This window comes from Pomacea canaliculata, linkage group LG4 (genome assembly GCF_003073045.1).
Source record: "Pomacea canaliculata isolate SZHN2017 linkage group LG4, ASM307304v1, whole genome shotgun sequence".
Classification (NCBI taxonomy): Eukaryota; Metazoa; Mollusca; class Gastropoda; order Architaenioglossa; family Ampullariidae; genus Pomacea; species Pomacea canaliculata.
Window position 1 is genome coordinate 10,043,393 of NC_037593.1, and position 25,440 is coordinate 10,068,832.

The 25,440-nt window shown below is 37.5% G+C and overlaps 2 protein-coding genes across 2 annotated transcripts; one reads left to right on the plus strand and one right to left on the minus strand.

The window, feature by feature from the left end:
• Positions 1-91: 91 nt before the first annotated feature.
• Positions 92-5,996, minus strand: LOC112562444 (hydroxyproline dehydrogenase-like). Its single transcript, XM_025235724.1, has 10 exons — positions 5,852-5,996; positions 4,780-5,359; positions 3,975-4,165; positions 3,291-3,420; positions 2,986-3,084; positions 2,630-2,707; positions 1,827-1,979; positions 1,259-1,536; positions 775-863; positions 92-683 (listed from the first exon to the last, which is right to left on the minus strand). Exons 2-10 carry the CDS (start codon positions 5,311-5,313, stop codon positions 514-516), a joined length of 1,722 nt encoding a protein of 573 aa, XP_025091509.1. The 5' UTR covers positions 5,314-5,359; positions 5,852-5,996; the 3' UTR covers positions 92-513.
• A 1,169-nt stretch (positions 5,997-7,165) lies between these two features.
• Positions 7,166-25,366, plus strand: LOC112562443 (protein HIRA-like). The gene is made up of 27 exons (XM_025235723.1): positions 7,166-7,374; positions 7,854-7,916; positions 8,462-8,572; positions 9,466-9,556; positions 10,141-10,229; positions 10,611-10,706; positions 11,762-11,844; positions 12,241-12,318; positions 12,697-12,864; positions 13,393-13,443; positions 13,815-13,871; positions 14,164-14,234; positions 14,465-14,570; positions 16,644-16,850; positions 17,162-17,247; positions 17,494-17,755; positions 18,056-18,114; positions 18,381-18,585; positions 19,041-19,133; positions 19,303-19,463; positions 19,854-20,015; positions 20,442-20,500; positions 20,755-20,857; positions 21,050-21,163; positions 21,448-21,611; positions 22,020-22,114; positions 23,468-25,366. The coding sequence occupies exons 1-27, from the start codon at positions 7,338-7,340 to the stop codon at positions 23,585-23,587; spliced, it is 2,991 nt and encodes a 996-aa protein (XP_025091508.1). The 5' UTR covers positions 7,166-7,337; the 3' UTR covers positions 23,588-25,366.
• Positions 25,367-25,440: the final 74 nt, after the last annotated feature.

Consider the following 25,440-nt stretch of genomic DNA (forward strand, 5'->3'; position numbering starts at 1 on the left):
ATGTTCTCATCGTTTGATATGACACGTGAGCCTTGACTTTGTCATCATTGCTACATTTAATTATCAAACGAGGAAACAAGCTCACAGATGCGACATTGGGAAATATTTTAATACGATTTCAGCGACTTTCAGTAGTTGTACGCCGTTCCATGCTGCTTCTAGTGAACATGTTTTTACTGATTACTATAAAAAGGTTTTTAAAGGTTCCTCTTCTCTTGGTCGTACTTTAGTGCCGCTTTAAAAGTTCTTATTACAAGAAACCTAATTCTTCAAGTTCAGTGGGATATTCATGGTTGGAAAACTGCATTTACTTGATGATTGAGGAAAAAACTCAGAACTGTATTGACTAATGTGGTGGCTAGTCTCCAGGATTTTAATCCAATGAAAAGATGTCTTTATAGGGACTTTGGTTTCTGCACCACTTGTAATGAGGTTTCTTCTCTGGCCCACCTTTTAGGCTCTTCTCACCTTCCTAACCAGCACTGACCGAAGATTGTGAATGTCGTTACTGAACTATTTTCTCCCGAGTAAGCGGTCTTTCAAGGCTGCAGTCAACAAAGTTCTCTCCCTCCTGGCTCCAGCAAACACTGCTTTGTTTTCTTGAAAACGACGGCACAGATAAGGCAGGGTCACCTGAACAGGGCCGTAAGCTATAGACTTCCTGGCCAGGAAACCGGCCACACCTGGAGAGAAAGAGAGGAGAAGACGTTGAATGTTGGATCATTATCAATAAGCATGTATTGTTGTATTGTTGCATCCGTGTATTGTTCTTACCGAGATTAGTTGACATGTGATCGGCCATTCCGTACAACTGACCGAAGAATACCGATCCGGCGTTAGGACTGATACCCAGCTCTTGCATTCTGATCCAAGAAACACACACACACATATTACAACCCTTTGGTCATTAAGCCTCAACTAGCTCAAAAGCATAAAATTAAATTTCTTGGTTCGTCATACGAACAAAACAATGATAATAACACTGCACTCCAGAAAGCAAAACAGTGTTTCTGTGAGCACGTCAACAAATAAAACTGTAACAATAAATACTTTGATTAACAGTGTTAGAATTTTGATCAGAAAAGATTGAAGAGAAACGTATTTGAATAAGCATACCAGAATAAGAGTCTGCTGACCTGTGAAAGGAATGAGCATTTTTATTTACGGCCTTGAAGTCATAAATTTATTCCCAGACTTAAATGTTATACCTTAATGACTGATTAATTATCACGATAACCGCATCGCACCCACTACAAACCGTTTAATGGCCAGGAGAACCGACTCCTCGTTGTGGGAGGCAACGATGAGTCTATATTTGTTTGGCCGCTGAGCCACTTTCTCTAGCAGCAGCGCCACGGCCTGGTTGTATGCGGCGGAAGTGGCATGGTAGGTGTCGTACACCGGGTCACGGCGACCCTCCTCGGCCGCCAGGCGTCGCTCTTTGTACATGTAAGCTCCGCGCACCACCTTGGCACCAAAGCCCACGTCACGTGACTCGACGAACTGCAGGTCGCGAAGCAGCACTTCTCTGGTGCCCTGACGACGAGCCAAAAAAAATTATTGGCAAACAGTTCGGCGTTATGATAAAGAACGTCCATCTACTATTATCATTTACGCGGCTTATTCCTCAACTTAACAATATTTAGTTCACCGGAATCTCCCATAATATAAAAAACGAATGAACACCTCTGGTGGAAGTTCTCTCCTTTGCCAATCATGGCTGAGCAAAAGACCACGCTTAGATGAAAAAGGCTCACTTAGATGTGTGACTGTAAAATTGAATTGTGGATCTGCAGTTTAATAAGTAATTGTAGAAGGTTGCTGACTTTGAGATAATTCTGATAGGTGTAGAAGATGAGAGGACGCCTGTTTCCAGCGTTGCATCTGAGCATCATGGCGAGGGTAGCCAGGTTGAGTGCAGGGTTCAGGTACGTGTATTCAGCGTCCACCATAACCATGACTCTGTCAGCAACAGCTGCCTGAATACAGCAAACAACAACACAACTCTGTGTGTACATCAGGCTTGCAGTCTTCCCCGCATTACACATAATGACTCAGATGTTTACCACTTCCAACGAGAGCGCCAGCAAACATTCACTTAAGCAAAGTTCATCTCAAGATGCGCAAGAACTCTCTTTCTTTCTCTCTCTGTGTTACATAGATTACCCTAACCTACAGTATTGAAAAAAAGTGTTGAATCACACGGGAGGTCCTTATGGAAAGAGAGGGGAGGAAACTGCACACGACCACATGAAGTACAGCGGGAGTTTTTTCTTACTCATAGCTATCTTTGTTTTTAGATGAGCTTCTTTTTATCCTCGATTTAGTCAGAATTCCGGGTATTGAAAAGTATATGTGTATGATAAAAACAACAAATACAAAAGTTAGTAACATTCACTTAACTCATTTAATGAATGTCAAATAAAATTACCTAGCAGGCCTGTGTTTCTTTTTCCTCAACAAAACTTTATTAAAGCTGGGTGTTTTGGAAACTAGCAAAAGAACAACAAAGACATTTATATAAATAATAAAATAATTCACAGGAAGAAGAAAGACTGCAGAACTCACAGCCAGCTCACTTGTATTATGAGGATGCTGTTAGCAGCAGTTTAGACAGGTGGATTCTCACCTCACAGACCCGTGCTATCCGCTGAAGGCCCTTCTCCAGCTGGCACTCCATGGCTTCTGGAAATTTCTCTCCGAAGATCTGGAAGACGATAGATTTTATCAAAGGTAAATTTGAGGGGCTCAAGAAGCTGATAAGGAATTGAAAAGCATTGTATTCATGCAATTTTCTGTGACTTAATGGTGTGACAGAAATCTGGAATATTGAAATCTATCCTGAAAAGTATTCGACTGCTGTCACAGCGTTTCTATAAAACACTGACCTCCCCACCCCCAATCTTCAATAAAGTGTTTCTAACATAAACGGTATATACGGTAAATAGTCAAACTGTTTAAGAGTTATCTCTAAAAATGACTGACCTCAGTAACCTCTAGTTTTTTGCCGCTGAGGACTGCGGCAAGGGATTCCACCAAGGACGGCCTGTTAGATGGTTCTGGACACTTTTCGCTGAGAAACGCCTGCAGGAATCGCCAGTCAAATGAATCTTTCACAGTGTTCACTAAGGGATTGAATCCACGTATTCTAATGATCTCTAAATTCCCTACAGCAGCAACAATAAAAAGACAAAGAGAGACCAGATAATTAGATAGAAAACTGAAAGTTATAACATCATATCTATTCATTTAATTGAAAAACTTTTTAAACCGTTTGCTGATTGACATACGCATAGATTTCCTGGCATGAGGGCCGTGATCCTCATTTGAATCATGGGATAGGTGGGGTCCATATCACGTGACATCGCCATGCTTTCCAAGATGGTGGACAGGTTTTCGTCGAACAGATTTTCAGCAGTCCTTAAGAAGATCAGTGAAACCAAGAAAATTGTTCAGTCAGCCCATTGATACTTCGTAATGCTCTTATAGAAGCCAGATGTAATGCAGAGTAAGATAGATAAGACAACATCAACAGATACTTCAGTTCACACAAACACACAACTCTCACTCTCACACACGCAACACTTTCTCTTTCTCTCTAACACACATACGCTCTCTCTTACACACACACATAGGTACATCCTAAAATTACAAAAGTTGTCTCGCTTAATCTGTGTGGAAGAGGTACATCGCTATTTTTTTCTGCCTAAGAAAGTATGTACACATATATGTTCCAGACAAACGTACACAAACCATAGTCCGTGACCAACCCATGACTGAAACTGTTATTCCTGGCAACTTAAATGATAGCTGGACATACGGTGTGGCTATGCATAAATTACAAGTGCCGCCCTCATCTTCTTGACATTTATACAGACACATATCGCCATCCTGTAAGTAGCTTTGCTGTTCAAGAAATTAACAGATATATCACCATACTATAAGCCGTCCTGTAGAGACCCACAGTTACCCACTCATAGCCCACGTGAACATCATCCTCCATGGGAGCAGCAAGAAGAGGTCCAACGTGCACTGCCCGTAGTTTGCTAACTGCCGCCATGACGTCACGTGAGTTGTCCCCAGCCACGAACTGCCCGTACACCGTCTTCTTCAACAGCCAGTCGCCCAACCGCCGGCCCAGCACTTTCTCGACCATCTTCATCAGCTAAGAGGCAGATGGTCAAATGCAGCAATTCTCGTAGAAGGTGAGAAATTTCGACGTGAAACATACTTGAGTTTTTGAGTAACACTCATGCACATTTTTCGGGCAACGTCTTATGGACGAACCTAAGCCATCTTAGTAATAGGGACTTCGCATGGGAAAAGACTCTATCCTAATAACGGAAATGTTGATAGGAAGACTGGAACATCAACAAAATGTCTGAAGATACATTTGCTTCATGATATATCCTTTACAACTTACGACATAAATGAGCGTCACTGACTGTTAAACAAGGAGGCGTTAACAAAGACGTTACTCACTGATGTAATATAAGTTGTTCATATGCGAAAGTGTGCGTTAAAGTGGATGCTGGACGTAATACTACAAACAAGCGAGTAAACAAATATAAATGAAATAAGAAATGATACTTCTAAAATTCCGAAACAAACGAATGGCTGGGTTGAGTCAAAAGGAATGCCATCAACGGAGTTGACAAGTTGCGTTAAAATAAACACGAATATTTTATAGGGTCCGTTGAATACTGCCAACGGTGTATCTGCCAATAATGGTATTCAAAAAGTTGATGGGTATTTGTACAAGGAGCGTGTTTCACCAACCTTCAACGAGTTATCCGCCAACCACTCGAAGGAGCAAAACCAAAGGACACCCAAAGCCCTCACAATCTCCAGTGTTGTCTTGTTGCTGAAGGCCAGTCTGTGGTCGTCAAAGTTCACAACGACGTTGGGTTCACGTTGGCCAGTGGAGCTGCTGGTTTGTCCTTTGACATCCAACGACTGAGTCGATCGGTATGATACTTGTTGAAAGAAGACACTATTGAAGCCCTTCATCAAAATAAAAGGATGACTTTGAGCCGGGGGTCCCCCAAGACACTGTAAACTCAGAAGACTACGTGTGGCCAGAGGACAAGCAGCGGTAAAGATCTTCTTCTTTAACTCGCCATAAAAGATGAACTCTCTACCAGTCCTGAGTGCAAGAGATTCTGCTTTTTGGGCGTAACAGCCTGGAGAAAAGCGTTGACAGTAAATGCTTGATAAAAACCGCTGACCAGAGTGACATCGAGATTCCGACCGCCATGTTGTGTGGGCGGCGCCAAGGCAGCGTGAGGCTACTGATGCTCGAACCTGTTGCATGTTTGTTTGTGCTCGTCCTGGAACTCCAACGGAACAATGTTAGGTCTTGTTATGGACAGTGCTGATATTTTAGAACAGCAAATGAGGAGCATGAAGCAGTGTCTGCAATAATTTAGCTTTTACTGTCCAGCATATAAGAAAGATACTGCAATGCAGGAAACCTTAACGATTTTTTTAAAACCACTTGATGGTCATACTCGGGCCGCCAGCAGTGGACAGGGGTAATCTTAATAATGTTTCCATCAATTCCATCTGAATTTGATTCGCTGCATGAAGTACAACTATTCTTACTGCAAGTAAAACTATAAATAGCGCCAAAAACATTTCTTGTAAAACTTTATTTTCAACTTTTGACATCATAAGAGTTTTAGGACAACTTTAATAATTACCAAGAACTTTTTCAACAATATCTTTTATGACCGCCTGAGCAACTGCTAAGTAAATTCAGCGGAAAAATACCACTGTTTAAAAATACCATTCTTATAAAAATATCTTTTAATTATGCTTCTAAAGATAGAGTTTAAACCAAGGTTCTTACCTCTCACACAGCCTTACTGAGCCCCTAACTGACTTTGTCTCCGAGGCATTATTCGAGGTCTTTTGTATCATCACTCAGTTCGTGAACTTGCGTTACTTTACCGCATTATCACTCAGATGCATTTTATGCTGTCGCGGGTATAGGTAGTAGAAAATAGCTGTGTACCGTCCTATTTATTATAGAGAAAGAAAAGGAAGCTGTGTAGTGGTAGGGGTGATGCGAGTGGGTGGGTGGCAAGGACAGAATGAGATCCACACACACACACACTTTCCCATTGAACACTGTTTATTTATTTATTTTGACTACTCAACCATTGGGGCATACAAAATAATACTTTTGCATTTTTTGTCATCGTAAATAGCAAAGCATAAAAAAATCTAAAAAATATTAAGATGTTCTTTCTATGTATATTTTTTTCCACAAATCGTCGAGTGATCATGTGCTGAAAAAGCATGATTATAGAGACGAAAATCTGGGCTGATCCCACCTAACACAATAAAGCTTTTGTTGTTGTTGTTGTTGTTGTTGTTGTTGTTGTTGTTGTGTTGTTGTTGTTGTTGTTGTTGCTGCTATCATCATTTTATAATAATGAAGAGCAATTGAACCTTCAAATCCACGGACAAAATCAAACAAACGATATTGCTTAGTTTTATTAATAATACAGTGACCCGTCACCTATCGCGGAAGTTGCGTTCCAGCAAGAACTTGTATTACTGGACTGCTGGCAGACGATTTTCCAGTTAACTGCTAAAACGAGGCAGGTGTTACAAAGCTTCAGGTTTATTCACATTTCAGATTAACTACTAAAACGAGGCAGTTTGACGGGTAATCCGTTCCAAGTTGAGGGGGCATGGTAGGAGACAGACGTACCTCTGTCCATACGTCTTTGCATGTCTTAGTGGCTCTCGAAGAAGTTTGGTGTCAGAAGATGAGCATAAATTATTTTTTTTTTCTGCTCCTACCTTCCTTGTGGGTTGGGGGAGACATTCGATTTCTTTTAACGGATCCCAATATTTGAATTTCCGTGCTTCTGTCCTTTCGACATCATATATAATAATTGTAAGACCAATTTTTTTCAGCTGTCACAGTCGACAGATTGTTTTCCCCTTCCCCGCAAAATTGTCCTGCATAATGAAATGCTTAGTTTTTGTTTTTATTTACTAGTTCATTTCTGCGTTGTTATTATTCTTTATTTTTTCATATTTTGTTCTTTTCTTTCTTTGGAGCTTCGACTGTGATGTACGGGTCACAGGTCACAGCCACAGAGAACTCCGTGTAAAGAGAAGCAACTCTTGTAGACCGGTGAACCCTAGCCCTAACCTTGACCTTTGGCTAGTCGAGCCCGCGCCATGAATCTATCGCTTCCGCCGTACAAGTCGTGTTTATTGTTGGACTTGCATGGGGGGTTGCTGCTGCAGAAAAAAGAGCACGAATCTGCTGTGTGCTCACGTTTTAACGCCAATCAAGCACATATAGCACATTAAGAATGAGACTTTTAAAGCCTGAGTGGGTTACAAACGACGGTGAGCGTTCATTCCTATGCATTTATGCCCAGAATCGCTTTCCAAAAAACGTTAAATTTCTGTTGCAACGTTGGGAATTTCTCAAGTCGACACAGATTTGCACATCAATCGACTGTGTGTAGGAAAATATCATAATTGGCGAGATATACCACATAAAATAAATTACACTCTGTTATTTTACCATGATAAGCAGTTCAACATGCATGAGGATCATAATATGATTGACCCACTCAGGTCAGTATGGTAACGATCTTCTGGCTACTCGCACGCATGCAGTTAGACACAACGCAACTACAAACTGCGAATGCATGTCTCTAAAGGTGTGTATCGCCTAGAGAGAGAATGCCTGACGACAAGCGGTTTTTTTTTTTTTTACCACTTAATCATGTGTGTAACCGGTTAAGTTCTTTTAACACCATTGTCATTTGTTACAACATTTTAATTTTATTTTAATATTTATTAATGGCTTATATTTGCAGACAAACCAATTTTCTCTGTTGATATCCACCCAGATGGCTCAAGAGTCGCGACTGGAGGACAAGGTAAAACTTGAGTATTTTTATTATTTAGGAAATTGCTGTTAGCTTTAGAGGACAATGTAACAATCCTTAAGCATACATTTACAAGGTTACTTCAATTTCTTCAGTTTAAACATGACCTTCAGAGTTTGTAGTGCAAAGTCAGTTCACCCCAATCTCATTAATTTATTGATTTTATTTATGGTCAGAAGTGACATTATAGCTGTGTTCACCTATCTTGGAGTTGCAGCCCCTACACAAAGCTGAATTTAGTTAAATGTTGTCGGTTACCAGGTTTATAATTAGTGCTTAAATTTTACATGGGAGGTTTTTGGTAGATTATTAACAAAATTATAAAAAAAGTTCACATCATTTTGACTAACAGGACAGGCCAAAGATATCCCTGGGGTGTGCTTTGCCCACCCCCTGATCTAGCTAATAAAAAAATAGTAATCTTGGTTTTATATTGAGTTAATAGAGTTTCTTCCAATACTGTTAATAATATACTGCAATGTGTAATGTTTCATTCTTGTTGATCATAAATTTAAAAAACTCTTTGATCATTTCAGGAGAAGATTGTGGCAAGGTTGTGATATGGAACATGGGACCAATCAGAGATGAAAAAGAGGAAGCAGACCTCTCCACACCAAGGATCCTCTGCCAGATGGATAACCACCTTGGTATTAAATCTTTTTTATTGTAGCTTAATGCTTTGATAACATCTGAGCGCTTATGTGCTTTACAATTCACTTTGAATTTTATTCGTATTTTGTCACTGTATTCATTAGTGAACCATGGACGTGTATAGGTGGATTGCTGTCTGTCTGCCAAGACCAACGCTTAGCCTCTTGCAAGTTCTCTGCTGTTAGTCTCGCCGAGCCTAAACAATGAATGTGACTAAACCGGAAGCTTTGTAGTCTCATGCCTCGTTTTAGTAGTTAAACTGAAATATGAATAAACCGGAAGATTTGTACAGGCATGCCTTGTTTTTAGTAGTTAACTGGAAAAAAATTGTCTGCCAGCAGTCCAGTAATACAAGTTCGTGTGTGCACTGCTAATCTTTTTCCTTTGAATTTTGTATTTGGACATATTAAGTTTGCATGTTAAGTGCAGAGGATAATTTTTTTTTTTAAGTAGTGTATAGAGGACTTGCATTTATTCCAGATGTACTTCATGTGATTTTAAAATTTGTGTAGCATACAGTTTTTCTGAGAAATAGTGGTCACATTAATCTAAAAAAAAATAGTGTGTGTATATATGTTTTAGAATTTTTTCTAAAGTTGTGCGTAATACAATTTCTGTACTGTTAATGAGATCCCACCCTTCAAGGTCAATTTTACTTTTTTAAGCTCTGTTACAGATTGTTGTAAATATGCTTTCAATCAATTTGAGTTTTTATTTTTTTTTTGTGCTTGCTGTCGGAGAGCAGTCACTACTTTATAAAAAAGTATATTCATACTAGTTGGCATTTTTGATGCCAAGATAATAGAGTTTAATAAACAGTCAGGTTTAGATGAGTAACATTTTGTTGAGGGGACATCTCAGTTGACCGTAAGATGTACTTCATGTGCAGGATGTGTGAACTGTGTCCGTTGGTCAGGAAATGGTAAATTTCTGGCATCAGGTGGAGATGATAAGTTGGTCATGATCTGGCAAACAAGTCGGTAAGTTGTAAAGCTTTCAACTTGTAGTCATGCTATCATATCACTAATTTCTAGGGAAGTGTGCCTGTAATTTACTTTGTGTATGAGTGGGTGTTTGTTATAGAAGTGAGCATATCTGTTATATGTACATATGGTGGATGGCTGTGGGTGACTCAGTCTGTTTGTCATTTCTGTAAAGCACTTTGAGTAAATCATTGGAAAAGCGCTATATAAATTCTCATAATTATTATTATCATTGTTCATAAACTACACTGAATAGTTGATGACCAGTGGTGCTCAGTCACTTTATCATGATTCTGTATTGAATATTACCATCGCTTTGTTTGATGTTGAACTAAAATATGCTGAGACTTAAGTGGGAAAAAAAAGCTGAACTGGCTTCTCTAAATTGATTTATACTTCATTGATGTCATGCTAGCCATCAAATATTTACAGCACGTTTTGTCAAACTTGTGACAGTGCAGGAAGCACTTTGTTTTTATCCTTTGCCATGACTCCAGAAAAATTCATGTTTTTAGGATAACAATAATTTTTTGCAATCAAAACAGGCAGTATCATTCATTCTCAGTTTTTTTCTCCCTCAGCGGACTTGGTTCAGGAAAATCATTCGGTTGTAGTGTCACCATTGTTGAACAGTGGCGAGCTTTAGCCACCCTGAGAGGTCATTCTGGAGGTACATTTACTATACTGAATTTAAATTGTATGCTAAGATTAAAAAATTTGTAAATAAATGTGTTTTGCATATGAATAAGAATTCGAAAATTTCATGTCATTCTTAAAATCAGAATGTCCATGTCCTTGGATCAGATCTTTTTATAATTGTTATTTTTTTCTCATTTACTGATTTATTCATTTTCTGTTAATCAAGATAAATCTAATATATATATAGATAAAAATTTATTCCTGGCTCCAGCTCTGTATTATCAAGACATCTGAGTCATATTGTTGTTGCCATGTTTTCTGTTTTTATATTACAATATGACAAAGTTGTGAAGCATTTTTGTGTAATATTTGTGTTGAAAATTGCTAATGTATTAAAATAATACTTGGGCAGATGTGCTGGACTTAGCATGGTCACCCCAGGATGTGTGGCTGGCTTCTTGCAGTGTGGACAATTCAATTGTCATTTGGAATGCACTAAAGTTTCCAGGTGATTTTTCTTCTTTCTTGCGCAGAAACAATTTGCAGCTAATAATAATAAATAATAATAAATGCAAAATTTTGTAAAGCGCATGCTGACACTCCTAAGGAGCATGCGCTTAAGAACAAGAACGAAACATAGACAGCATATGAGGGACAGGAAAACAAATAACACATGAGCTATCAAAGAATTAACAACAGTACTAAACGAAGAATAAAATCAAATACAGAAATCACAAAGAGGAATCAAAGAACAAGAGCTAGATATTGCCATGAGATCTATTTCTGTTTGCCAGCACAAGAATGTTTAGTGTGCGCAGTGAGGATTTTGTTGCTAGTTTTCCTGTTACCTGCCAGCATAAAGCACTTACAGTGTGCTGTCAAAATCTTTAGCATCATTTGCAGCCTCTACCCAGTCACATTGTGCAATTTTCTTTTCAGTCAAATCTTAAGCTTTGCTTTAACAGAGTGTAAATGAACAGCAGTTTTAGAAGAACTGCCTGTAGTGCAGAATTCTTACTCATAGTCATGTGCTTTAGTAGCTTATTTTGCTGATGTCTCTTAATGTTAGTAGCAAAATGACACACAAAGGCAAATGAAATAGTTGTCATTCAGATTTAAATCTTGAGTAATGATATGATTTAACAATCAAACTGAGTAGAATTGAATTCACTTTAAGTTCATGAAGAATGAGAATGTGAAGTGATCTTAATACTAAGCAAAGAGATGGGTGCTTCCATCCCCCCCCCCCTTTACTTTTTTAAAAAGTTTTCTAGGGAGTACCATGTTTGATGGCACATATCTACAAAACCCCTTGAGATACAAAAGATCTTTCTTTTGATTATTGTCTCTACTTCACAAAGGGTATGGTATATGACCTAAGACATTATCTTTATTTTTAAAATACCTTTTTTTATTGACAATTGTTGATTCTAGTGAATATTTTTATTCTCAGAAACAGTTTATGCTAGTTGTAGTATATTGTATCAAACTAAAGTGAAATAGCCTTTAAAACTACAGAGATTTTCACTTTGGAGTAGCTCTCTATGGGTTAAATTGTTGCAGACCAAGTAGCCATCCTAAAAGGTCATTCTGGTCTTGTCAAGGGAGTCACATGGGACCCAGTTGGAAAATACCTGGCATCTCAGGTAAGGTATCGTTAATGAATACATTGATGTCTTTACTATGTTTGTATTTGTGATAAACATCATAGGCATATAAATGCTTTAAAATGAGAACTAGTAGTTTGTTGTCAAAATGACAATGAGAATCACTTCAGTATTTGTGTTGCATTCTGTTTTATAAATAAAAATAGTTGTGTGTGCACATATTTATGTGTATTCACATAGGCAAATGTATTTAGTGGGGTTTTTTTCTGTTGTATATTTAAAAAATTCTGCCAGATCAAATTATTTTTAAAATATAGTGGAAAGTGGCTGGTTTTTTCTTCTCTGTCATCAGTAAATTTATGAGCTTAAATTGGATTTAAATACTTCTTTTTTTACAAAATCACATTAGCTTTATTTTTGTATATTATTTAACAGTCTGACGACAAATCCTTGAAAGTATGGCGGACATCTGATTGGAAGGAAGAGTCCAGTATAACTTCTTGCTTTGAAGAGGTTTGTGTTGTTAATTACATTTTGTTTCGTTTATTTTTATTTTTGTTTTGATAAATTATTAATAAACAGGGCTGGACTGAAAGTATGCAAGTATGCTTTCTGCATAACAATAATAAGACTTAATAGATGAGATTTTTTGTAAGCTTGTATATGCACTGATATGAATATATTTGAAAACTTTCTTGGGCAGTTAATTAAAATGAAAATTAATTAAATTAAAATCAATAAAAAAAATATTGCTTTCATTGCTCTGTTGAAAATTTGAAGATGGTTTGAAATTTTAGCTGCCTCTGCCTACTGAAAGATGGAAAGTTAAACAGTACCATTATTTTTTACCTTATTCTGTTGATAATAGTTTCTGTCTTGATGTATATGCAGTGTGGGGGAACGACACATGTCCTAAGACTGAACTGGTCACCAGATGGCAACCACATTGTATCTGCACATGCCATGAATAATCGAGGTCCTACAGCACAGATTGTGGAACGCAACGGATGGGGAACCAGCCTTGACTTCGTTGGTCATCGTAAAGCCATCACCGTTGTTGTGGGTATTCCAACACCTGTTTGGATGTGATGATTTTTTCTAAGTGCAAGACTTGAACAATAAACTTCTTACTGCTGTGATTATTTCTTTCAAGTTGTCCTCTAGTTTCTTCTCTCTTTTTTTTTTGTTATCTAATTTTTGCATTTTTTTTTTCCATATGTTCTTGTAATCTACAGATAGTTTTGAAATTGAGAAAATCTGACAATGCATAAAATGAATTTTGAAAAAGATTATGGCACATGATATTTTACAAATTTTTGAATCTCGTGCTGTATGTATAAAATGGCCCGACATACAAATGATCCAGGTTTTAATTATAATGGTTCAATGTACCTCGTCATTCTTAACTAATCCAAAGTAGGTCCAGATACAGATGCATATCATCTTCATGCTGTTGATGAGCAAAGGAATAAGGGGTGATTAAATTCATCAGACAGATTTGAACCAAACTAAATCAGATCATCTGTTTGCTTATGGTAGAAGCTATATTTTGTGTTGCTTTTTCTACAATAACATTTTTTTTTTCAGAAATTCAACCCTAAGATCTTGTCAAAGCAAATCAAAAGAACATCGGAGAAAGTAAGTAAATAATTGTTCTCCTCCATTGTGTGGTAAAGTTTTGCAATATGGTTTTTGAAAGGGTTTTAAGTATGTTTTTCTGTTTTGAAAATTATGTTCAATTTTTTTTATATAAATTAGTGGCTACTGGAATGATTTTTTCCTGTATTTTTTTTTTTGGGGGGGGGCATTCTTTTTTTTCCTCATAGTGTTATCTGTTTGCAGACAGCAGTTTTTATTATATGGTTGAATGTTGGTTTTTTTTTTTTCTTTTTTTTTTTTTTGTGTTGGTAAGTGTTCATAGACATCAACATTGTTTTGAAATGGTATTTCCAGTTTCCAAGGTCATTCAGAACTTTGATAACTTATTGGTTGTTAAAACTCTCTTTCAGCAACAACAGTACTCTTGCTGTGCTATTGGCAGTAAGGATAGGTCACTCTCCATATGGGTGAGTTGATAACAATAGTTCCTAGCTGACATGAGTATTTCTTTAACGAATAACTTGAAGAGATTTTTAGGGATGGTTTTCCACAGGTAAATTTTAAATAATTAGTGGCACAACCAGGGTCCTGCTAACAGATTTGTCCAGAATAATGTTAATTACAGGAGCAGAAGAGAAATATATTTCAGCTTTCTCCCTCAACTTTTTTTTAAACTTGCATCCATGGTGTTAAAAGTGTTAATTACTTTGATAGAATCCTATATTTTTAATCATTTCACATTTGATTTGCTTTTTCCAGCTGACAGCACTCAAACGACCTTTAGTTGTTCTTCATGATCTTTTTGAGAAGTCAATATTGGATATTTCTTGGTAAGTTGAAAATTTTCTGAGGAAAATTAAAGGGTTTGTAGACTTGAATATGGTCATATATGGGAGCACATAATATGTGTGTATACATTTTGAACTCAGAACCCTGTTATTTATTTTGTACACAGTGTTTTTGATGAGGTTATTTTGTGTAATGGGTTAAATTATTTATCAATGCATTGGTTTTAGCTGTAATGTGTCAAATAATTAACTGGTTTGATTACCTGGAACAGGAGCAGCTCAGGTCTGGAGCTGATGTGTTGCTCTCTAGATGGCACTGTGGCTTACCTTGGCTTTGACCAGTCTGAGATTGGAATGCCAATGTTTAAAGATGATCAGGTATCTTTTGTGTAATATATGTGTGTGTTTTATCTCCTCTATCTTGGCTCCTTTTGTGTATGTCTGTGTGTGTGCATTAAGATTTAGAGGTACAGTGGAACCTCGGTTAGCGAACGCCTCGGATAGCGAATTTTTCGGTTAACGAACAAAAATTTCGCTAAAAATTTGTCTCGGATAGCGAACAAAATTTCGGATAACGAACAAAAATTTCGTTAAAAATTTGTCTCCGATAGCGAACAAAATTTCGGATAACGAACAGCCACGTGAACCACACGTGACCGACCAGCATGTCATCATTCGCGCTCGAGACAGTTACGATCAGTCGTTCCTTACCTGTGCGCATCCTTCTTATTTAGTGATTTTTGTGCTTTATTTTAATAAGATAATCCTCAATCATGGCTCCAAAGAAGATTAAGAGCAATTAATAGTAGTGAGGTAATGACAAGGACGCGGCCAACAAATGAATTGAAAAAGGAAATGATTTCAAAGTATGAAGGTGGCATGCGTCTGTCGGATATGTGATGTCGTCTTACCGAAGAGTTTTACAAAAAAAGGCAGAAGAAGCAGACACTGGACAACTTTTTTTCTTCAACCTCAAAGCTACAGAAAAGGGAAGTCTCCCCGATTTTATAATGTCACGTGTGCTCATGGAGAGGGGATTCAAAGCAGTAATTCCATCCCTTCCTCCCCACACCTGTTTCCACCCACGCCGTCAAAACGGCAAGTTTTCTGTTTAAATGCTTTCGTTAATGTTTTTATGTTTATTTAACTCCATTTATATTGCATTATAACTGTTCTCATTAAAACAAATACCTATATATATATACAGCCTGTAACTTTCAAATAGCGAGTCAACAGGGGCTGGGAACCAATTAAATCTATTTCCTTTATTTCTTATGGAAAAAAGTGTTTCGGATAACGAACATTTCGGTTAACGAACAGCTTTCCAGAACGGATTAAGTTCGTTAACCGAGGTTCCACTGTATTTCTTCACTGGCTTTACCAGAGGACATGATAAAGTAACAGATAGTGTGGTAAATCTCAAATATAGAGAATTTACTTTAGAATTGTTTTCATTTTTTCACCTCATAGTGACAGTCACCTCTTCTTGCAGTCTAAGCAGTTTTTATATGCCCAGTTCAGAGACTATTTTAAAGTGATGATACAAAAACACCTACCAAACCAGCTGGTAGAAACCTTTCCAGAAACGGTTCTAAATGCTACTTAATGTAGTAGTTGAAAGTTTAATCTGTCATGCACATGGAACTATTTTGCCCATTAAACTGAAAATTGAATGTCACTCCACTAAGAACAACTGCATAGACACAGGATTTTAAAATTATGGTAAGATTAAAATGTACTTGAAATTTTCAACGATCGCATCAGGCAGTTTTCAGCTATCTAGTAGTTTTTACTAAAAATAAAAGAGGTCATACTGAACTGCAACTCACGTTCAAATTGTACTCTTTCTTCTAGCTCCAGTGACATGCAGAATGACTGTTCACAAGAACTTTACTCACATTTGCTTTCTTATCCAAGCATGAACTTGTCAAGATGGATTAGATAATCTATGGTATCAGATCAACATGTACAGTATCAATCATGTTTGAAAAAGGTCATACATGTGACATGGTTGAAAGAGACTTGCTATATCTATGAAACATGGTTGAAATAAATTTCCAAAGATTTGCCACACATGAGCGAGCTGTTTGAAAGAAATACTGTACTGGCAAGACTTGGTTTAAATAGACTTAATTGGACTAGATTAGACTCAAGGCATGCATAAGAGTGTTGGCAATGCTTTCCTGAAATATCACTTAATTGCTTGTGTCTTGCTATTGTGTTTACCATTTTTAGCTTGTTGAGGCTCACCATTTACGGTAAAAGGTTGAACCCAATGCCATCTCATGTTAAGACTAGTGATAGGCCTTGATTAAGATCTTGCCTTGATTCTGATTTATTTTGAACATTGTTCTGTGTATACTAACACTCAATACCTTTTTAATTTAAATCTTAAAAATCTTAAATTAAGTTTTTAGTAATTAATATATAATATTTATTGTTGTTATGCAGCAAGCTCTTCTGGAAAAAATCTATGGGAAAAGTGTTCTAGCTAGCAAGGCAACAAATGCTTCTAGCCACATTATAGAATCAGCAGCTGTCCTGAACCTTCAGCAAGAGCAGCAACAGCACAGAGAGCGGGAGAACTCAATGAGTGGCAGCTCTGTCCCACCTAAAGCTCTTTCAGCTGTTGTGGCAACTGGTGACCAGCCTTTCAAGGTGAGCATCACTTAGTAAAATTATGCTCACTATGAGACAGGTAAAAGAAAAGTTCCTTATAAAACATTTTGTTAGTAAATACTGTATAGCAAATATTCCTAAATAAAATATTCAGAATTAATTTTAAAGCAATAAAAAGTCAAGGACATAATTTGCAGAGAACATGAATTGATATAAAATCGGAACTAGAGTATTGGCTTTCTAAATATGGAATTAACATCATGACCATTACTGAGATAATAGAAAAGTATTTTAAACTTGATAATCCTGAGAAACTGTTAGACATCGTAGTTTTCAATTCTTCTTAACAGCCTCGTGATAAACAGATTGAAACCAGAACTCCAGATGGCAAGCGCAGGATCACTCCAATTTTTCTTGCACCACAGCCAGACATTGGGTCAGTCTATGCTATTAATTGCTATGTAAATTCTATTACTATTGGATTTTATCCTTATGGGCATTTTGATTTATAATGAGTGGAAGAAGAGCAGCATAATGTAAGCAGGTACCCTAAAGCTGTCTTTGGAATGATCATTTATTTTTGTGGATACATTTTGCCTTAAATTATTGTGATATGGAAAATGAAAACTTGAAAAAAAGGACACGAAAGGGTTTGCATCTAATGGCTGCCATTCTGTTGCAGGGATGCTGGGATCCCTGCCCCTTTTACAAACAAGTCCATTGCATTTAATTCCTCCAAAGAAACAAGTAAAATAATTACCGAACGACAAGATCGGGTCACTCAGCCTGGCCTAAATGTGTCTTCCAATTCATCTCAGTCACATTCCCTAGCCTCCCCACCTCATCATCTGGTAAATACCATAATGCATCAGCCCACAGCAGTATCCGAGACAAAGACTTGCATCACAGAACCAGGGGCAACAACTCCTTTTATTCCACTTCATGTAAGAGTCATTTTCATTATTTTGATTCATTAGAGAAAAGTTGGCAAAAAAACCTATTCATAAATCAATGGTGTCACTGAGTTTTTAGTTTAAAAATCAAATCTTTGGCAAGATCATAAGTTTTATTCGGGATTTTTATATCTTTTCTTCACAGTTTAAGACATTTCTCTAAAACTAAACTTAAGCGAGTATTTGAGTGAAAGATAACGTGGGATGCTCTATAAGGGATTAAACAGGGTGGGAGTGAACAAAAAAGAATAACAGGTCATTGTATATTCATAGCTGTTATTACTGCTTCAGACTCCAATGGATGTTGACAAGACACCAGTAAGGCCAGTCACCAGCACACCAGTGTCCAGGTATCTTACAGTGTTTTTAAAGACATGCACCAGATAAGAGCATGCTAGCATGTGTGCACAGATGAATGCATGTGTACAAAAAAAAAAAGGTGGATTGCATGCATATATAGAAATTCGTAGCTATCCAACTTCACTGTTTGATCTCTTAAAGTGTCAGCATAAAATGTGTCTTCAAAACTGTCTGCATATTATACTAACCTCTCCTACTAATAAAGCATTTGTGATCTGCACAGTCATTCCTTCCAGCTTTTCCTATTTCTCCACAGGCAGGAATCTCAGAATGACAAAGAGCGAGTGAAGGAAAAGGAGAAGGAGCGAGACAAGGATCCTGACCTTGATAAAACCAAAGATAAGGACCGGGAAAAGCTGAAAGGAAATCTCAGTCTCAAGAGGAGACATGGGAAAGTTGGACGGCCAAGAAAATCTGAGAGAGAGACTCAGATGGCAGCCATGGTGTCACATCCTTTGCCAGTAATGATTGTTCTGTTTCACATTTAACCGTTTTTTCAATGCGACAAAGTGTCTATTTTCCATCTATTTTTGGTTTGGATCAGAAAGGGGCACAGTTTAGGGTTTTATTGGAGTGTACTTGATATACATGCACAAAAAACCAGATTACATTACGGCAATCAGCTGGGTTTTTTTCTTTAGATATAAAGTCAATAATTCAATAATGCAATGCACGAAAAGCTTGGGAAAGCCAGGAAACTCATTTTTTGGGGATTAATAATAGTGATGAAATGATGCAAATAAAAATTGCCAGCTCTTAGCAAGGAGAGAAGACAATAGATTTCAACAAATGAAGTTTACTTATCTGACAAAATGTTAGTTTTAGTCTATTTCATATTATAATAATAAAAAATTTACATATTATTTATCAGACAATACTTGCTGTGCAATATTTCAACTTGTGCTATGTAATCTAGGTACTAGCTGAACCTGAAAGAACTCGACCAGTTCTGACCTCACAAGATTTGCAATTGAGTGTTCCAACAATCCAAAAGTCATCTGTACATTTGGTAAGGGAATATTTGTAATGTTTTATTTTTCCTTCAAAATGGCACTAGAAATAAAGCATACATTTCATGAGAAAAAGAAAAGAAATATAACCATTGACAAGTATGAAATTGTGTTTGTTTACTGTAGTTAATTACCTCTCATGTTCCAATGGATTTTATCTTTACTCAGATTGAGGGACAGATGGGGTCAGACAACTGCACAACAGTCGAGGTTGAGAACAAACTGTCAATAGGCACCAGGCAAATGCACCGGGTTCGGTGTGTGAGTTCTGGCAAGGTACTTTGGGAGCAGCTGCTGACATCACCAGTGATTGCTGTGGCTGGCTCAAGGCAAGAAACTTGTGGTTTTGATAACTGAAGCAGGACAGCAACAATCATCTTCCAACACAAGATTGATTTTGAAGTCGTAAAGACAAGACTGTCTCAGACACAAGAAAGAGTTTATAGAATATTGCAGCTACTGACTTATATTTGTACCTTACTCATTATCCAAGCTCTAAATATAAAATATTTATTTATTTTTTGGTCTATTTGCAAAGCGGTATATAAATGTGTCGAATGTGATCTTAATTACAGATTAGTGTAGATCAGTGTGATGTAACATTCACAGATAATTTTTTTTTTCATCCCAATCCATGTACATGTCATATTGCTTTTTTAGTGTTGCTATGGTACGATCATTCATGGTGTTCACATTTTTGATAAATTTGTTATATGCAGACAAGTAACTTGTGTGGCATGTGAAGACAAGACGCTTACAATCTTTGGAGTTGGTGGAAGGCGTCTGTGGCCTCCCCTGGTTCTGGGGTCCCAGGTGTCAGTTCTGAAGTGTACAGGGTGTTATATCATGGCTGTCATCTCTCAAGGGTACCTCTATGTATGGTAAGAATTGTTCATCTTTTGAACATCTAAAAGCAGAACTTAATCAGTAACTGAAGAAAGATCCTGTAACCCCTTTTGGCTTGAAAGGATCTTCCCATTCAGTGAGGTGTAGTTGTTATCACTAATACAAAACAAGTTTCACCACTCTAGCCATTAGATTCTGTAGAAGTTGACAAAAGAGCCACACTCAAAGAAAAAAGCAGAAATAAGAACTGGTCATCATGGTCACCAGACTTTGGTAAATAGCTTTCAGAAAAAACATAAAACAATATTGCAGATTTTTTTTCATTATTTCAAAGGGTCATCTTTGATCTGTGCACATCTCAACCTCTGAATAAAAATTACGTTGGTATGATGTCCTAACCACAGACACATATGTGAAATTTTGTGTAAGAACTATTCCTGGCATTGTTTATCTTTATGCAGGAATAGTCGTTCAGTATGTGGAGTGATTCAGGGCCAGACTCTGTCAGCCATTATGACAGGTGAGTCTGTTGTGCTCATATAATTAATCTTTCCTCCTCTGTGTTAGAAGTGCCAGTGTCATTAATCCTTCTTGTGAAAAGTGCACCAGTTTCAACCGCATCCTTTTTTCAGATTAATGCAAACTAACCATACATCTGGCCCAACTGAAAGGGGCTGCCCAAAACCGGGTCCACTGTGAGGTGTTGTTGCAGCCTTATGCTCCTCAAAGGAGCAACAAGGAATAAACTAAAACTAACCATACATCTGTTTGCAGTGTCAGAACGGGTCATTCGGGCAGCACTGACAAATGAAGGGGTTCCTCTTTTGACCATTTCTTCAGGCAGGTCATTTATCTTTGCCCCAGAAATTGGAAGCTGGTGAGATTCCATTCATTTTCTGGCATTCTATTCATAGCTTGTAATAATGCAAGAGTTTTAATTTTGTGGGTGCTCAGACTAATGCTATATATAATGTTTTATATGTGCATACAATGTGTGAGTGTGAGAGAGCATTTAAAGCATGACATCTTTTGTGTTCGATATTAAAGAAGCATCTTTGTGATTTTGCAGGATGCTGGTAAATGACAGAGATGATTACCTTCACGTTTGTTCAGATCATCATCGCTGTAGTCCTTCAAAAGGACGAGCCTCAGGGCCCTTGGCTTCTGTGCAAGGGGGAGGCAGGCAAGTAGTTCCCCAAAAATTATTGTTTAGTAGCTACTTCAAGAAAAAAAAAATTCTTGAGATTTTTATTCACAACTCAAGTCCTCTGGCCTGCAATTACTGAAAAGTTACTTTTCATAAATCTATGTTCCTATCCTGTACACAAAAGCACATGACCACACTCACCCCAAGTACATGTAATAGCTTGGTGAATTTAGATGAATATGAAAGAATCCTTTGCTGATAAGACAGCATGTCTGTTTTATGTTGATACAATTATTTATTGTCACTTTGGTCACCTACAGCTCTAACCAGCAGGCAGGTCGAATATTCCAGTCGGATGCCAGTATGCAGCAGATGTCAACAGTCAGCCATCTTGAAAACCAGCTGGCGTCTAGTCTTGCCCTCAAGTCTGCCTCTGAGTACTGCTTTTGGCTGGAAACATACATACGTTACCTTGCACAAGAAGGTAAGCAGCCTGATTGTGATAAAAGTAATTTCTCCTACTGGTCCTGACAGCGGACAGCATCTATTTTCATACTACAAAGTGCTGAGCTTTTTCAGCTGTCTTGATAATAATAATAAAAGCTCACTTGTATAGTGCCTTATCCTGCCCTATAGAGAAGCTCAAGGCGGTTCACAAATGACAGAAGGTGATGTGATAAAATGTTTAGTGGACTGTGCTCCAGGCTAAAGGTTAGCATCCACGTGCAGCACAAACCACAATTTGCAGTCTTGTGGCAAGAAATTTTGTGGAGGGTGTGGGAAGATGGGTTGAGAAATGCAGACTAGTTTTGATTTGCATAAAGATCCCTTTCATTTGTTGTTTTTTTTTTGTTTTTGTTTTTTTTTATCAAAATGTTCTGTGCTTGAACAGGCTTAGAAGGAAAGCTGCGTGCTGTGTGTGATGACCTTCTAGGACCAGTGTATGCGCGCACTTCTGGTTCTAATGGCTGGCAGCCAACCATACTAGTCAGTATATTATCCTAATCTGTGTGTCTTAGGATGTAATTGGTTTTTTTAAGCAATATTTACTCAAGATGATGCTGATGTCAAGAGCAAACCACTGTATCCTTAAATTTTCTTTCCTCCTTTATCATGTGTTTAGCTGTCATTATGCCCAGCTTTGTTTTTGATGGGATTAGGTTAAATCATTAACAAAGATCTACTTGCTCCTTGAAATATACGCTTCTAAGTAATATGGGATTTATAAATGTTTAATAATAACAATAATAAAGTTAAGCGCATTATCCACCAACATGGGTTTACTCAAAGTGCTTGACAAGAAAAGTATAAAAACACAGAATAATAATAAAACCCCATACAGAGGTGCACGCAACAGAACATGCAAATGTTATACAGGTATTCGTCGGGTTACTATGGTCTCGAGTTACGTCGTTTCGTGGTTACGACGCTCATTCCGACTTACAAGGTTTAGCGTTGTAAGTCGAACTGTACGTGCGCCTCATTCCACATGTGGCAGAAGTCATAAGGCAATCTGAGAAGGGGGATACAACAACAGAAATTGGCAGGTCATTAGGACTTAGTCGTTCGACTGTTGCTACGATTATCAAGGATAAAGATCGCTTCCTTGAACATGTGAAAGGATCTGCTCCTATGAAAGCGACAGTGATAACAAAGTGTACTGTACTGCACAATACTTTACTGTACTTATGTTTACTGATAGTTATGTAGGGTACTGTGTTAGGATAGGTGTTTGGATAGGCAAAGTGTTTGCAGTACTGTACTGTTATTATGGTACAGTACTGTATGAACGTATGATCCGACTTACGTCGAAATTCGGTTTACAACGCCGCGTAAGAACAGATCACCGTCGTAAGTCGAGGACTACCTGTAACTATAGAATGCCATATGGCAGGATGAAAGATATGTAGTCTATATTTGCTCCCAGTTTGCTTAATCTGGTTGAAGAACTGTAAACAAGGATGTAAATGCTCCTATCCACACCACAGTTCTAGTAAAGTAAAAGTTGGCTTATATAGCACCCTCTCCCTGCCTATCGGGGAAAGCTCAAGGCGCTTCACAGTAGTTGGTGTGAAGTCAGAATAAGCAGACAACATAACAGAATGGTGTAGGTTGTGGTAGACTGTGTACTGCACGTGAAAGGGTTGTATATACATACATTGTAAACCTCATTCTGCAGTCCACATAGCAGACAGGTATAAAGACACGTGAATAACAGATAGATCATTCAGTCATTGATGATTCTGCTTTTAGGATAATTCTCAAAAACACATTGCTTGATGCAATTTTATTTATATATGAAATATATTTATGAATACTTTATTTGTTCTTTTCATGTAGGGACAAAACAAACGAGAGTTTCTCCGACAAGTCCTGCCAGTTGTTGGAACAAACCTCCGATGGCAACGTCTGTACACAGAATATCAAGAACAGTTAGAGACATTGTGTTCAAGCACATGATGTTTGTGGAGAAGATGGACGAGGATATTTTTTGTCACACTGTCAAATGGTGCATACTGTAGACGTAGGAAGAAATTAGACACTTCCCAGACCGTGCAGCTGATGAAACCCCTCTTTTTTTTTTGTATTTTTGGTAGGGGGAGGGGGAAAGGACTTGTTGTTAAGCTTTATACACACATGTATGTGAGGAAATAGAAAAACTAGGGAGAAAATCCATTTTTGCAGTATGGCTGTATAAATTGTGTTCACTTTGTGACAAGATGTAAGCACTACAGTGTCTTCATATTTGATGGTTATGTGTTGAATTATCAGTTAAGATGGCTGAGCTGTCCTTTTGACACACTTGATAAAAGTGACACGAATTATTAGTAAGCATATCAATGTAGCCTGTCTTGCATGAAATTACCTTTTATGATTCCCATGCACAAGAGCACCAAGATAACGTGATTCCATCTAGTCATTAACGTGACATCCCTGAAGATTCTCATACATTCCCATTGTGTTCTGCTCTGAGGGTAAAACGCAAAAATCTTTCTTGGTGTGCAAGTTCTTAGTTGATGTTTTACAGCCAATGCACAGCATGCCCTAGTCTTTGACATCAAATCCACTTTTTAAAAAAAAGCAAGATTGATCATGATTTTTTTGTAGCCTTTATATTGTTTGTATTTGACTAGAAGGTGCAGTTTTTGGCCTAGCTAGTATACTTAGTGTGTGTGACTCAACATTGTTTTTAAATAAAAGCAAAAGATTGCAAACCACAAAAACTCTTCCGGGCTGTTTGTGCTGGTGGTATTTTGTCCAGTATAAGAAGTGACCACTATTGTTCCCCTTGCACCTGCATGCTATCTGTCAGCCTGAGCATCCACTTTGCTCACATCAGTGTTTTGATGTTGGCAATACACAAAACATAGGTAAAATGTGTTGGTTTTTTTATGTTTTGCTTTTAATTGGCAAAGATGAAGGGATTGTCAAAAGAAACATTCTGACATAAAAGTCAGAAAAGCTGTTGGTTGTGCCTGAGATGTTCACTGTGATGTTGAGCTGTGTCAAGTTTTCAGGAAGTAAGTTTCCAGTTGTTTTGAGTATTGATCACACATTGTGATTAATTGGTGTCTTTAGCACTTAAGAAAATTTACAGTAGCTACACTAGTCTCATGCTGTCCAAGCTTCTTCACTAAGAAATTTAGAGTTCAAATTAAAAAAAGCGTTTCAGAAGTTCACTACATTTCTCTAATCATTGGCAGTATAAGATGCCATGTATTTTCTCAGAAATGTGATCTCTAAAGGGATTCTTCAAAATCTATTTGTGCATGGATCATCATTTTTCATTATCTGCTTATGTATTGGGCATCATTCTCCATGTAGTGTGTGTGTGTATGAGTGAGACAGTTGTCTGCATTTCATCAAAAAGATTTTTTTCAGAATCAGCAGTTTCAAATAAAACTGGTCTTTTCACAAACTGGTGCTGTATGTACTTGGAAAAGACTGTAGTCATTGACCTGCGTAAGAAATAAGACTGTATGCGTTAGCATAGAGTTAATAGATTTGAAGTAGGTTTATTTCTCACCTCATCCCTTTTGTGTGGACAGTAAGGAAGATGAGTGATAATTACGAATTCTAAGCAGCAGCATGTAAATGAATGAAGGTTTTTCAACAGTATTCTTTTCCTAACAGCACAGAATGTCAAAAACACAGGTCCCACATGTTTTCAGCATTTTGTGCTGCTAGGGTTATCCCTACTTTTCTTCACTGACAATAAAGGTTACAATGAAAATTTCAGAAGTTGTTTTGATATCCTGCCATTCTTTGAGCAGATGAATTATGCTTATGCAAAGTTGTACACTACTTTGAGA

Bases quoted from the DNA above. Each gene is read 5' to 3' on its own strand.
- LOC112562444 (XM_025235724.1), bottom strand. From the start codon at position 5,313: ATGCAACAGGTTCGAGCATCAGTAGCCTCACGCTGCCTTGGCGCCGCC. The intron at 1,980-2,629 runs GTGAGAATCCAC...TGCTGTATTCAG, and splicing joins GGATAGCACGGGTCTGTGAG to GCAGCTGTTGCTGACAGAGT. The intron at 864-1,258 runs GTTTGTAGTGGG...TTCTTGGATCAG, and splicing joins GTTCTCCTGGCCATTAAACG to AATGCAAGAGCTGGGTATCA.
- LOC112562443 (XM_025235723.1), top strand. From the start codon at position 7,338: ATGAGACTTTTAAAGCCTGAGTGGGTTACAAACGACG. The intron at 17,756-18,055 runs GTAAGAGTCATT...TTACTGCTTCAG, and splicing joins CTCCTTTTATTCCACTTCAT to ACTCCAATGGATGTTGACAA. The intron at 20,016-20,441 runs GTAAGAATTGTT...ATCTTTATGCAG, and splicing joins CAAGGGTACCTCTATGTATG to GAATAGTCGTTCAGTATGTG.